At 42.4% G+C, this 14,163-nt stretch overlaps 1 protein-coding gene across 1 annotated transcript; it reads right to left on the reverse strand.

The window, feature by feature from the left end:
• Positions 1 to 1,520: 1,520 nt before the first annotated feature.
• Positions 1,521 to 11,625, reverse strand: CETN3 (centrin 3). The gene is made up of 5 exons (XM_066617683.1): positions 11,424 to 11,625; positions 7,942 to 8,077; positions 4,682 to 4,796; positions 3,335 to 3,526; positions 1,521 to 1,896 (listed from the first exon to the last, which is right to left on the reverse strand). Exons 1-5 carry the CDS (start codon positions 11,438 to 11,440, stop codon positions 1,853 to 1,855), a joined length of 504 nt encoding a protein of 167 aa, XP_066473780.1. The 5' UTR covers positions 11,441 to 11,625; the 3' UTR covers positions 1,521 to 1,852.
• Positions 11,626 to 14,163: the final 2,538 nt, after the last annotated feature.

Raw genomic sequence — 14,163 nt, forward strand, 5'->3', positions numbered from 1 at the left:
CAGTAGTGGCACCAATGTTATGGAACTCCCTTCCCCTTGACTTGAGAATGGCTCCCTCCCTCGAGACCTTTCCGCGAGGCCTGAAGACCTTGTTGTTTACACAAGCCTTCTGACTCTATGGCCTTTTTAACATCTTTTATACATCTTTTAGTTTTTTACAGGCGTGATTCCTCCTTGAACTGCTGTTTTATGCTCTTTTTATTCTGACTTTTATTTGATTACTGTTTTTATGGTTTCTCTTAATGTGTTTTAAATATGCTTTTATCTGTTAAATTATGTTTTAATTTGTTTTTTTTAATATGTTGTAAGCCGCCCTGGGTCCCTTGGGGAGAAGGGCAGGATAAAAATAAAGTTTATTATTATTAATTATTATTATTATTATTACAATTTCATAAGAGGCCAGTATCACTGTGGTGCTCAGTGGTTCAAAGGTAGATCCAGGAAATCAAAACCTAGCTGAATTATTTACAAATTGTTTATCTTCTGGTAGTATCAGGGATGTGCTCAAGTCCCTGAGCCAGAGTCGAGTCCCAAGTCAGCGATCCCGTGACTTGACTCAAGTCACGGGTCATAGTGCATGACCGTTGCAACTCTATACACAAGAAATTTAGAGTCTTTCAAGTTAAGTCATGAGTCATTTCTTGAAACAAGTTGAGTAGTGAGTCAAGGGCTTCCCTGAGCACAACTTCGTTCTGTTGGCAAAAGAGCCCCTCCTTCGTGCCCTGGTTGCCCCCACCTTCTGGTCCCTCCCCTCCCAGCTTCATGCAGCCAAAAGACAAAATCACTCAAGCCTTCTTCCTCCCCACAACCCCTCCCAACTCCTGGAACCTACCCTCCCCCCCTATGTCTGCTGTCATGTCATGCTTCAGAATGCCTGCTTGCTTCCAGATTGTCCACAAGGTCTTTGGCACGATGTGGAAGCAGAAAAAAAAAAGTAAGCTGGAACACACACACACACACACACACACTTGTTAAATAGATTAGAAAAATTCTGCATATCTTAGAGCAGTGGAGCTGTAACCAAATCAGTGAGTAGTTAGACTGTTGAACTGGGAGGGGGGAAAAATCAGGTTCAAACTCCTGCATAGCCATGAAGTTTCCTTGGCGACTTCAGGCCACTCAATTTAACCAACCTTGGTGGGGGAGGGGGGAAGGAAGAGAGAAAGAACGATGACATTCTGAGAGAAATCTATTCAGAGAAAGTCATTCAGAGTCACTAGAGGGAAAGTGGGATATAAATATCATAAATAAAAGTTAATTATCAAACCCACAAAATACTAAAAGAGAGACTATATTTGTATATTCCCAAGAGGAATTCAGGAATTAATATCACACATCAGTTTTCTGTTTCTGGAAACTAATACTTACTTCCATATAAAAAGCAGTATTACCTAAAATGCCAAATGTTTTGAAAATAAAGCATGTTTACCATTGACAAATAAAGCCACAGTTCTATTTGGATTAAACACTCCAACACAGCTTATAAAATATAAAAAGAAGACTTTATTAAAATGGATGTCTGTTAATCTCTTATATAAAAACTAAGGCCACAGCTAATGCTAAAATAATGTCAACTTCCAAAGGTTTTATACTATGATTTAATTTAAAATTCTTATACAAATCTATCTTACAAATGAGTACTCAAACATAACACTGTTTATTCTAAAATTTAATGATACAAAATATCAACTTCTTAGTACATATACTTTGTGTTTCTTTTGGTCCTTTGAGAAAAATTATTTTTTGCATGGCTCCTGCTACAGAAATTAATTGAAATGGAAAGGTGGCAGCTTCAGTGCTGAAAGCCGATACTCCTTCCTTTTTGTGCCAAGTTTACTTCTTTTCTTGAACATTAAACATCTCCAGTCATGATAGCAATAAACTCCTCCTGGTTGACTTTAAAAACAGACAACAATTATCCATTTGTGTATCTTATTGAAAAGGTTGTACAATCATTAAATGTGCTCCTTTCTGGTAGTCTAAATATTGAAATTATCTCAAAAATATTGAGGCATACCCTAAGTTCATGCAGAAAGTCTGCAATACATTATTTTGAAGGAATTAAGCACATTTCGGAGGAAATTAATGGCCTGATCCTATGCTGGCTAGTGTCTGCAGAACGGGCACACATGCAGTCACAAATGTGCCATAACGCACTTTGCGGAGACGAGGAAACCAGTGTCGCCACAACTGAGGCCTGCACCTGTGCTGGAGCTGCATATGCTGACCAGGGTAAGTGAACTGCAGGGCGACAGGGAGAAGGCTGCCTGGGGGCACAAAGACAAAGGAAGGGCAGGGACAGCAGCAGAGGCTGTGCTGCTGCATCCCCCCCTCCTACGCCTTGGAGACCTACACAGGTCTCCTTGATTCTGCACCAACTAAAGAGCTGGCAGATCCAAGTAGACCCATAGGGGCTGCCTAGCCCCAACACAGGGTAAGGAAACCAATGTTCCCTTACCCCGAGGAGATCTCTGACTGCTTCTTTGGCCCCATGGGATTCAGCAGTGGCCATTTTGGCATTACTATACTGTGGGGCAGTAGTCTCCATAAGATTGGGCTGCCCAACAACTCAGCCATACTGGAATAGCCCAATTTGTACTTAAGCATTTTCTTCAAATACCTTGAGAAATGAGTGCTTACAGGTGAAAATAAAAATACTATCATCTTTTGTGATTATGTAAAACTACCAACTTTCTAGAAGACACCCAAGATCCATATTCTCTGGGGAAAGGCAGAAAAATGGAAGAAGCACCTACTATCACATCCTGAAGGAATTACCAAAGGCCCAACACAATGCTGTATCTCTCTTTTGTGATTTTAATATTGTAAAATTAAAAGGAGGCATATAAATGCAGGACACAACTTTACTAGGGAAGAGGTGCAGTTCTTATGTCTTGTCATCTAAACTAGAAGGTATTCTCCTTTAGAGATTCCACAGTAATATTTGTGACATATGGTAGTTCTTAATTTCTAAAGTTCATCCCATGTTTATTTTTCAGTGTGACTTATATTGCAGATGCTGCAGCACTGTAAGTACATAAATTCATCCCAATTTAATCAGCCACTGTTCATTATAAAGTAACAGAAGGGGCCACTGTAATGATCAGTCCTCTCTTCTTGGATAACATATGCCACAGAATTGCACATCTGAACAGGGAAGAATCAGATTTCATTTTCCGATCTATAGAGTTTGTAGAATTGATAGTGTTCTTGTTGGCAAAGTTACTTTTCGAACAAGGCTGAACATTAAATCATCATTTTAAAAAATCATTTCCTGTGTACTAATTGTTTCACCTTTCAAATTGAACATCAGAAATGAACATTTTATACTTACTTTCTCCATCACCATCTTTATCAAATTCTTCAATCATAGCCCGAAGTTCTTCTTCAGTCATGTTTTCCCCAAGTTCTCTAGCCACACGACGCAGGTTTCTCAAGCTTATTTTACCCGAATCATCATCATCAAACAATTTAAATGCCTTGAGTATCTCTTGATGTGGATCTCTTTCAAGTATCCAGTCCGTCACTAAAATGGGAAACAGGGAATTGGTCTTCTCCCATAAAAAGACATTTTGTTGCGCGTGAGGTTCATCTCTTCTTTCTACCTGATCAGGGGAAGGAGGGGCAGGGTGGGTCTTCAAGCACGCAAGTGGCAAAAGTATGCAGTATAACATTACAACCTACTGTTTATTGGGGAGGGGTACTGCATTTACTCATTCTTCCTTTCACTCATTCTTTAGTGACAATAGAAATCTCCCACATAGTGCTGTAAAAATTTAAATAACTAAAGTACAACCAAAATAACATTGCTTTTCTCTGTTTTTGATTTTTATAACTCTGAGAATATAATTAATATAGTTGTGCATTGCTTAATAATGTTCCAATCAGCAACAGCCCGCATATGCAACAGCTGCCACTGGTCCCTGTTCACTCTCCCAAGCCTCTGATGCAGAGGGGAGTCCCCTTGCCTCCGGAGGTTTTTCTGAGCCTTGTAGAGGCAGTATGCACCTGCACACTGCCTCTGCGAGGCTCATACTAGCCGTTTTGAGTGAAAACATATGACTTCTGGTTTCCTAGGAAACCAGAAGCCATGTCTTTTTGCCTGAAAGCCTCTGGAGGCAAGAGGAGCACAGCTCCCCTCATCTTTCAGAGGCTTCACATAACGTCAAGCCTTGCTCGACAACAAGGGTGCCGGTCCGCATCCCTGTCATTAAGCGACACACAACTGTATATAGAATGAAAAGAATGTAATGAAAAAGAGATTCCTAAAAAATATGTTGCAAAACAAAAATGGTCATAAATTGTAGAATGCTAGTAAAACTGTGGGTTTTGTTTTGCTTTGTTTGACAAAAAACCTTATTTCCTTTTTAAGGTTTTACAGTTTTATAGGTTGATAGGTGCAGGTGGGAAGTGGACAGCAGCAGGAAGCATACTGCCTGATGCAAAGAGTGAGCTGATGGGTCCTTTTCTACTGTCTTTTGAATCAGCACCCCTTCAAAGAAGTCCTTCATAATTAAGGCTTTGGCTTAAAACATTTTCAAGCCTCATCCTAAAAAGACTTATTGCTGTAACCTCCAATATTTGGGCATATGCATTTACTAAGAAACAGATCAGTTACATTTTTCACCACCAACTACTGCTAAGCTTCTTTCTGTCAATATGTTTAAAATCTAATACCTACCAACTTCATTAAAGTCATCAAATGTGATTTTTCCAGCTCCTGCTCGATCATAATCTTTAAGTATCTTTAGCACATCTGCCTTTTTAACATCAAAACCTAAGGCTCTCATTGCCACCTTTTGGGAGAAAGACAGAAATGCAACAATGTTCATTTGGATGCAAACTAAATTTAATACAAGCAAATAGTGCCTGTATAAGTAAAGATCTAGTGGAACAGTTTAAAACAAACCTGGGTACAACAATATTTTTAAAAAGTACTTTGGTTACTTTCAGACATCACCATTTAAATTATAACACAGCATTAGCTCATCATCTTTTAGGGATAAATGTTATTTCTCTATGGCAGCTCAGATGACTTTTTATCATGGTGGTAAAACAAGCTGGTTGTCATAAATAATATTTCTACCAACATGAAATTGTCCAGGCAATGAAGAAAATAATATACAGACCCAGGGCCTCAGAGAGGAATTTTATCAGGGGGTACAAAATTTCTTTTGGGCCCCTTTGCAAAGAGGGGGTGAAACAGAACAGGGGAGGGTGGTGATGGGTGAGTGGAATAGGGGCAGGAAGGGGCTTAGCAGGCTGAAAGGAGGGTAGAGACAGCTGGAAAAGTCTTTGGAGCCCAGGTCTACCCACCCATATGGCATCAGTAATGTGCCCAGCATCCTGTACGGGCAACAAGTCTGAGTAGACAGGAAAATGTCAGATCCCAGGAAATTTCTGGGCCCCCTCCTTTGGCTCTTGGGCCCCCCTTTTGACCCTGGGCCCGGGTACAAATTACCCCCTCTACCAGGCCCTGTATAGACCCATGGAGTTATAAAGGAGTTAAGAACATTTGTAGGTCTGTTCAATTTTCAATAGATGTCTAAAGGAAGACACTAAAAATGGACTATGAAGGTTGAAAAGAAAGAAAAACTGCTTCAAGGAAAACAAACCAGACTATTAAAAGATAAATTTGCAACAGCAAGTCTGATCCTCTGCACTAGATTTGGATCAAGATTTTCTCCAGTTAAGTTGCTCTGAGATCTGTCACTCCGTGGCAAGGAATTCTTTGAGCAAACTGGCCCCCTTTCACTCTACCAAAGATAAAGAACCAGGCACTGACAAGACCATCAATGGCATGAGAGTCATGTTCCTCTCCTGCTGAAAACATTGGAGTTCACTCCCTGCACCAACCAAGAGCACTAGCATTCAGTGTACTGTTTCTGGACTAGCAATTACAGCTTTCATTTATTGTTTTTATACAGTGTTTTTCAAGAAAAGTTAGCAAAGCAGTTCATGTAGCATAAAGGAATGAGAAGATGGTTCACAATCCGAAAAGGACTCACAATCAAAAAAGAAACACGAGAAAGACACCAACAACAGTTACTGGGACAGACACTACATGAAATGTATAGAGGCAGTTGCTCTCTCCCTGAAGCCACCACTTCAAAAGGTAGTAGAAAGTGGGTTGGCTAGTTCAGAAGTGCACAAAGCACTACTCTGGAAAAACGGGGATCATCCTAAAGGCACCTGCAATGTCACAGAAGTTGCTGTGCCTTCCCATTTGCCAACAAAAGGCATGCTCGAAAGTAGTACAGGAAGCCAAACAATCTCTCATGTAACCCTCACAGCACAATTTATTAACAAAAATTGCTTGGGGAGAAGAAATGACCAGGTCAAATGCAGAACAAAGGTCATGTTCCACTTCTTTGATTGGATGGATGCAGCCACATGTGTCTATGGATCACCAGCTGGTCACTCTTGCTCCATATTTAATCACCTCTTATTTACTGCTGTTACAAAATAAATGATGCCTGAATGCAACCCATAAACAAAAGCAGACACACACACTACTTCATATTTTTGATACTGCTGTAAAGTAGAGTACTAGGGGAATAGTTTAGATGCAGAACTCTGAAGACATTTAAAAATAATTATAGATGGTATACGTTATTAATTTCCCTCAAAACCTAGCTATTTTGCAATTAAGGATCCTAACAGTTCACCAGTTTCTACCTGTAAAAACTCTAAAATTATATTCTCACTCTCTGGAAGAGACTTTCTTTCTGGGAAAGATCATATCCAGGCAATTCACTACTCAACTAAGCTACTCTTTATCACCAGCTTCACCAGCTGGCAGTGATGTGGTTACTAGAAGCCTCTTTATGTCTAGAATGTGTTATTTATTTGTATTGTTTTGAGAGAACCACTAGCAACTAAATACTTAGAACACATAAAAACATTAAACACAAAAGCCCTAAAAGGTACTCAAGTTATACTCATATGTCATGCCTCAAATGCTAATATTTTTCTCTTTTGGATTTGTAGCTTCTTATGACATGCATCAGTATCTATATAAAAACACATATATCAATGATTTGGTTATCTGATTTTCCCTGTAAACCACTTTGTGAACTTTTTTCCATGAAAAGTAATATACAGTCATAATACTACTACTAATATGTAAACTATAGCTCTCACTTCACATGTGAATTCGCTGTATGGCCCTTTAAAAGTACTTTCTCTTGGCCTAGCAATAGGAGGAAAATACTACTTTACAAGACAACTGAGATACGTGAAGCACTCTAAACACCTATAAAGTGCTATATAAATGCTTTTATTACTACACACTTGCCTTTACCTCACATGAGTCAACTTGCCATTATTTACTGGAAGGAAACATGTCACAATCTATTGCTGTCTCACACATTACAAGACAAAGACAGGCATGTGTTAAACTTTTAATCTGTACCAATCTCCTTCATCAAAGGAACAGCAGCTCTTAATCTCCAATAATTTCCCTACAGATGTTGTTCCTAGGTCATATATAGTATCCCAGCAGCTTTACTTTCATTCCTATCACATCTGAAATATCACAGTGCTTCTCTAAAATGCAAGAGAGATTGACAAGTAAACTTATTAGAATATCTGCAGCCCAATCATATGCATGTTTACTGATGAGCAAGTCCCATCATAGTCAATGGGGCTTCCTCCATAGTATCTGTGCACAGGATTGCAGCCTTGGGGTCCAATCCTATCCAATTTTCCAGTGCCAGTGCTACTGTGCCTATGGGTATGCACTGCTTCCTGTGTTGGGGAGGCAGTCACAGAGGCTTCCTCAAGGTATGGGAACATTTGTCCCCTTACCCCGGGACTGCATTGCTTTTGCACCGGTGCTGGAAAGTTGAATAGGATTGGGCCCTCAGGCTACTAATTATGACTGCAGTCTTTTTAAGAAACCATACTATTATATAGGTAAACACAGAGAAAAATAATTGCCTTTAGTTCATGATAATCTATAGCTTTGTCTTTATCTGTGTCAAACAACTCAAAAGCATCTTTAATTTCTTGTTTCTGTTCTTCAGTTAATTCTCTTCTTTTCTTTCTCTTGGTCTTTTCAACAGAAAACTCAGCTCTAAAAGAAAAAAAAAACCAAATCCACAGTAAGTTATAAAAATACCAAGTGTTTCATCTTTAATTTATAAAGAATTAATAGATTTACATCACATTTTAGGAGGACATCATTTTGTTCACGGGAAAAAAATCAGCTAATAGTTTAAAGTGAAGCCTCAGGTAGAGAGTTTGTTGTATAGAATATCCAGACATCAATAAAAATTTAGATTTATGGTGTATTCATACCCAACTTAGGACCCAATCCTATCCAATTTTCCAGGGCCGGTGTAGCTGTGTCAATGGGGCGTGAACTGCATCCTGTGGTGGGGAGACAGTCACAGAGGCGTCCTCAAAGTATGGGAACATTTGTTCCCTTACCTTGGGGCTGCACTCTGGCTGCACCAGTGCTGGAAAGCTGGATAGGATTGGGCTCTTAATTGAAGTTAAGTATTATACTGGCAGACCCATTCTGCCACTGAAATTCTCTCTTGTTTTCTTTGGTCACCCTTCCCCCTTACGTATACACACATTCATGCACACATTCAGCATTCTTCTTTGTGTATATGGTGTCCCTTTTCCCCCCAGCTATGTCAGTACGGCTAACAGCATGATTGTAAGAAAATATATTAGAAGATGAATGACATGAACATACAGTTGCTGCAAATTGAATTTATAAACTTCTAGTGTATTTATGGAAGAAATGGAAGCTGTAACAGAGTTTATCTTCTTGGGCTCCAGGATCACTGCAGATGGAGATTGCAGCCATGAAATTAAGACTCTTACTTCTTGGGAAGAAAGCTATGGTAAGCCTAGACATTTAAAAGCTGAGATATCACCTTATTGACAATGATCTGTATAGTCAAAGCTATGGTTTTCCCAGTATGGGAAATGGTTTTCCCAGTATGGTATGGCTGTGAGAACTGAACCATAAGATGGGCTGAGCACCAAAGAATATAAGCTTTTGAATTATGGTGTTGGAGAAGACTTTTGAGAGTCCCCTGGACTGCATGGAGATCAAATCAGTCAATCCTATAAGAAATCAACCCTGACTGTTCATTGGAAGGACAGATACTGAAGTTGAAGTTTAAATATGTTGGTCATCTCATGAGAAGGGAGGACTCTTAGAAAAGATCCTGATGTTGGGAAAAATTAATGGCAAAAGGAGAAGTGAACAGCAGAGGATGAGACGGTTAGATAGTGTCACCAAGGCAATGAAAGTGAATTTGGACAAACTGGAAGTTAGTGGTAAACAGGAGGCCTGGCGTGCTGTGGTCCATGGGGTCACAAAGAGTTGGACACAATGACTGAACAGCAACAACAGTGTGCTTATGCTTGTAATAAGCACAACTTCTAGTGTTCTTATGTTTGTAACAGAGCAAGAGCAGGGGTTATTAACAGATTTCTTTGCTTAGTGTAATGTTACCTTAAATTCAAGACAATGGAAAGAGAATTAGAATTACTCCTGAATGCCTAACGGCCCAAATCTATCCACACTTTCCTGGGAGTAAGCCCCATTAACTCTAATGGGACATACTTCTGAGTAGACATGCATAGGATTGGGCTGTAAATCAGGGCTTTACAAACAGGGGGCATCGTGATGCCTCAGCCAGAGAGCCCTGGCCACTTTCCCCTTAAGGGTCAGGGGGGAGGCAGCAACACAATCCCCAGGATCACATTGCTAAGGGGGCTGCAGGAACTGGGATGCACTCACAAGTCCCTGCAGCAGCCTGTCAGCTGTGTGGGGAGCCCTGCACAACCTTCTGCAGGGCTTCCCTGCAGCTTAAAAAGTGAAAGCGCCTCCCCCCTGCCCCCGCAACAACTTACTGCAGTTCAGACTCTCCCTGAGAGTTTGAAAACTGCTGGCCTAAAGGCATTCCATAGTTCCTGAACTGGTTTGATTAAAAAAATTGCAGCAATTCAAAAGGCACCAATTTCTTTGCCTACTCAAGTGTTATTACACATGACAAATGGAGGGGAGAGTATTCTTAACCCTGAAGTTGTAACCACATCACAACTAACTACCTCCTGACATTTATATGGGCAATCTGCAGATACAGGCAGATTACCCTTATTAAGACATCCAAAATCCAGACTATCCTGAAACCCAGGCATTATTGTCTAAGACTTGTTTTCAGTAGTGTCCTGTGCTCATCCACATATACAGTGCAGGTACAGGCTGTAAGTTCTATTCTCTGCTCTTTGGCGTGTAGCTGTACAGACATTGTTAAAAAAGGTCAAAGAGGCCAGCAGACACCTGTATGGGCAACAGTGAAAAAAGCAAGAGGAAGCATTTCTCAATATATTTATGCAATTATTCCAAAATCCAGACACTTACCCGTCCCGAGCAGTCCGGATAAGGGATAATAAACCTGTAAATAAGCCGCATACTTGGGGCATAACCCTATGCTTACCTACTCAGAAGTAAGTTCCATTACCACGGGCTACACTGTGGCTGCACTGGAGCTGGAAAATTGGAAAGGATTGGGCCCTCGCTCTCCTATGTGGGGGGTAGGGTTGGATACATGGTCATCTATGTGCTGGAGGCTTTAATGGCAACTGATGTGCTCTTAACAGCTGTCTGCCTATTAACTGCTTTTAAGCTCTACAATTGAATTCAGTAGCCTGTTCTGTCTCCTTACAGCTTGTTTTATGCCATTTTAAATTACAAATCATTTTAAATGGAAAGATTCTGTCTGTGTTTGTATTTGTTCCATTGCTTCCACCCTTGAGGACTGAATCACCATCAAAGACTGATTTTGTCCTCAGTCACAAAAGTCTCTCTCTTCTCAGGCAACTTCTTAGTTCATTTACATTATTTCCTTATTTAGATAGATAGATAGATAGATAGATAGATAGATAGATAGATAGATACTGTATACACACACACACACACACACACACACATACTATATACACTGAATTAACTATACACACACTTATTTATTTAGATACTCACACACACATACTGTATACATATATATATATATACACACACACACATACATATACTATATACACTTAATTACACTATATACACACACATGCACTGTATACATATTTATACGCACACTGTATACACACATCTATACATGCATTGTATACATATATACATATACACACACATACATATACACACACTATATACATCATATACACACTTATATAAAGTAAATGAACTAAGAAGTGCCTTGAGAAGAAAGAGACCACGAGACTTTTGTGGTAGGAACACAATGAGGGACCAGGAAATCTCTCTCTCGCCCCCCCCCCCCCGAGACCCGGCGCGCGGCGGCAGTTCTCGCGACCCGCCAGGAGAGCCGGCTGAGTTGCCATAGCAACCAGAAGCCCTCCACCCCCCCGCCCATACCAACCTCGACACCAAATTCATTGTGCTGCCCCCACCCTCGGCTGGACCCCGGGCCTAGCGACAGGAACTGGAAGTGCGGCAGTCTCCCCTCGCGAAAGCGGGACGCAACAGTCTGTTCCTCCGACAACGACGCCCCGCCTCCTGCTCAGAGCCCGGTTGCAATTGGCGCCTGCGGAACGGCGCTCGCGCCCCCTCGGGAAACAGCCCTTTCCCACAGGTCGCGCCCCCTGTCAATCAAAACTAACGACCTTAACGGTTATAAAATGTGGAACGGGCGCCGACGTAACCCAGGTGGCAGTGCGAACGTGTCGTCACAGGGAAGCGCCAGGGAGAGGACCCGCAGGAAACTACAACTGAATCCCCATAGGGTAGGACTGAAAGGCGCCGCGCTGGTTGACGTACAGAAGCACTGCCAACTCCAAGCGTCATTGGTTGACGTTCGTAAACCACGCCCACTCCACGTCTCATTCGTTGACGCACAGAAACCCCGCCCACTCCGCCACTCGTTGATGTACAGAAACCCCGCCCATTCCGTCTCATTGGTTGATGTACAAAAACCCCGCCCACTCCAGATACTCCATGCACTCGAGCCTCCAGTATCCAGCCAGGGTTGTCACTGTGTGGAATGGTTCTGTGGGCAGCACTCCTTCTATGGGGCTTCTCATGTACAGCTATGTGCACTGTGAGGCTATTCCTACAGCTTCAGTGGTACAAAGAACGCTCAGCCCCTCTCCTCCTCCTGTGCAAATATACACTTGCCCTGAGCATTAGCATAAGTTTCCGTGGTGGGTGGGAGGCAGGTGAGGCAGAGCCTCCCTACCACAGTTCTTTGAGAAGCAGTGCCACCACCATATGAGGTGCACAAGCACTCCCAACCTGTGACAGAAAAGTGAGTATCAATGGCCAGGTAACATTTGAACAAGGAATGTTCCTGCTCGTAGCCATGTTGTTAGGCCCGAGTACAAGGCCCCAGCTGTAACCAACTCCTAATTAGTGCATACCAGGCCAGAGAGAACTGTGGAGGAGGCCGCTTCACAGGGTCCTCAGATACAGTACCAAACTACCAAGTGAGCTCCAAGGCCAACTTGATTAACAACAGGGTACAGCTGTGAACTTCTCAGGTTGGGAGGGGGGATTCCACCATGAGTAAGAAGGCTTGTGGCACGTGCACCCCTAGAATGTTTGGCTGGAACCAAGTTCTGATTGGTGGATGGGTCAGGAGACCTATAAAGGTGAGGGAAAAGAGCTTTTTTCTGTTCTAGCTTTGCCTCTGGCTAAGGGGGCCTGAGCTTTGACCATTCTGGCAAGAGGGCCCCAACTTGACTACAGCAAGCTGGGTCAGACTGGATGTTGGAAAATCTAAGGCTTTGGTGAGTGATAGAGTTAGGAGTTATCTCTTTGTTGTTTTTATTAGTGCTGAGTGTTGTATTGTATTGGTGTGCTCTATCATAAATTCTAAAACCCCTGACTGATGCAGTGCTGTCTGTATAACTATTCTTTAAACCTATACTCAATAAATCCTATCTATTACAACTGCCTGGATTATTGGGACTGGTGAAGCAAAGGGTACTGGTTGTGGGAGTTAATCTGGTGTGACTGGGTGGAACCTGGAGACCCAGTACTAGGAGCCTGCGCCAAGGTTCAAGCTGAGTACAAGGGGGCTCAGGCTGGAGCATGGTTCAGGGGAGGGTTAGGATTTGGCCTGGCTACTAGGATTGGAAGCTCTACGGTTAAAGAGCAATTGGTAACTGGAATTGAAAAGACCTGAGGGGTGTCAGGTGGCTGTATGGGTTTATGGTCATTTGATTACCCTAAGGGTGATCAATAGATTACATGGCCCATAAGGGAGGGTCGTCTTGATTGTCACACGACCCAAACGCAGAGCATCACTGAGGTGGCAGGTGAGGCAGAGCCTCCCTACCGGAATCCTTCGAAAAGCAGTGCCATTGCTGTGTGAGGTCCACCCACAGACAGCGTGGGTAGGGAGTGCTTGCACACCTCATACAGTAGCAATGCCGCTTTTCGGAGGACTCTGGTAAGGACATTTACCCAAGCCTCCTGCAGCCTCCTCAGGCTGTGGGGAGTCCGGCACGACCCGCAGCAGGACTCCCTGCAGCAGTGAAAGTAAATGCGAAGCGATCGCGCTCCACTTCCGCTTTAGCGGAGGTGGGGCAAGATCACTCCGCATCCACTTTCCCTGCTGCGGGGAGCCCTGCCAGAAGTCGCGCCCCACAGCTTGGGGAGGCTGCAGGAGGCTTGGGTAAGTACACCCAAGCCCCTGCAGCCCCCTGGGCGGATCCTGGGGATAGCACTGCTGCCTCCTCTCTGCTTCCAGGCTGCCCCCACCCCTTAAGGGGGCAGAGGCCAGGGTTCACAGGCTGGGGCGGCGCGATACCCCAGTTTGAAAAGCCCTGGGGTAGAGGGACAAGAATCCTCCATCAAGACAAAATCCAGTGCTTAAAGCTGGCAAAAGATAATGCCCATGCTTCTTTCACATTCTCAGTGTACCGATTAGTGAAAAGTCGTTTACATGTCTGAATGTTTGCCATGGATATGTCTTAGACAAAATCTTTAGTCTTCTATGACTACTCGCAGAAGAATCACAATTTTGGTTATGTTTTAAACTTGTATTTATAGAAGTAAACCAGCAGATGGCATCTCTTTTAAAAAAGATAGATAACACAAGATATATAGAAGACAAGTGAACCTTAATATGTGAATAAAATTTTGTTATATTTATTGAA

This window comes from Tiliqua scincoides, chromosome 2 (assembly GCF_035046505.1).
Source record: "Tiliqua scincoides isolate rTilSci1 chromosome 2, rTilSci1.hap2, whole genome shotgun sequence".
Classification (NCBI taxonomy): domain Eukaryota; kingdom Metazoa; phylum Chordata; class Lepidosauria; order Squamata; family Scincidae; genus Tiliqua; species Tiliqua scincoides.

Bases quoted from the DNA above. Each gene is read 5' to 3' on its own strand.
- CETN3 (XM_066617683.1), bottom strand. The intron at 4,797-7,941 runs GCAATTATTTTT...TTCTCCCAAAAG, and splicing joins TAGATTATCATGAACTAAAG to GTGGCAATGAGAGCCTTAGG. The intron at 1,897-3,334 runs GTAAGTATAAAA...CTGTTTTTAAAG, and splicing joins TAAAGATGGTGATGGAGAAA to TCAACCAGGAGGAGTTTATT.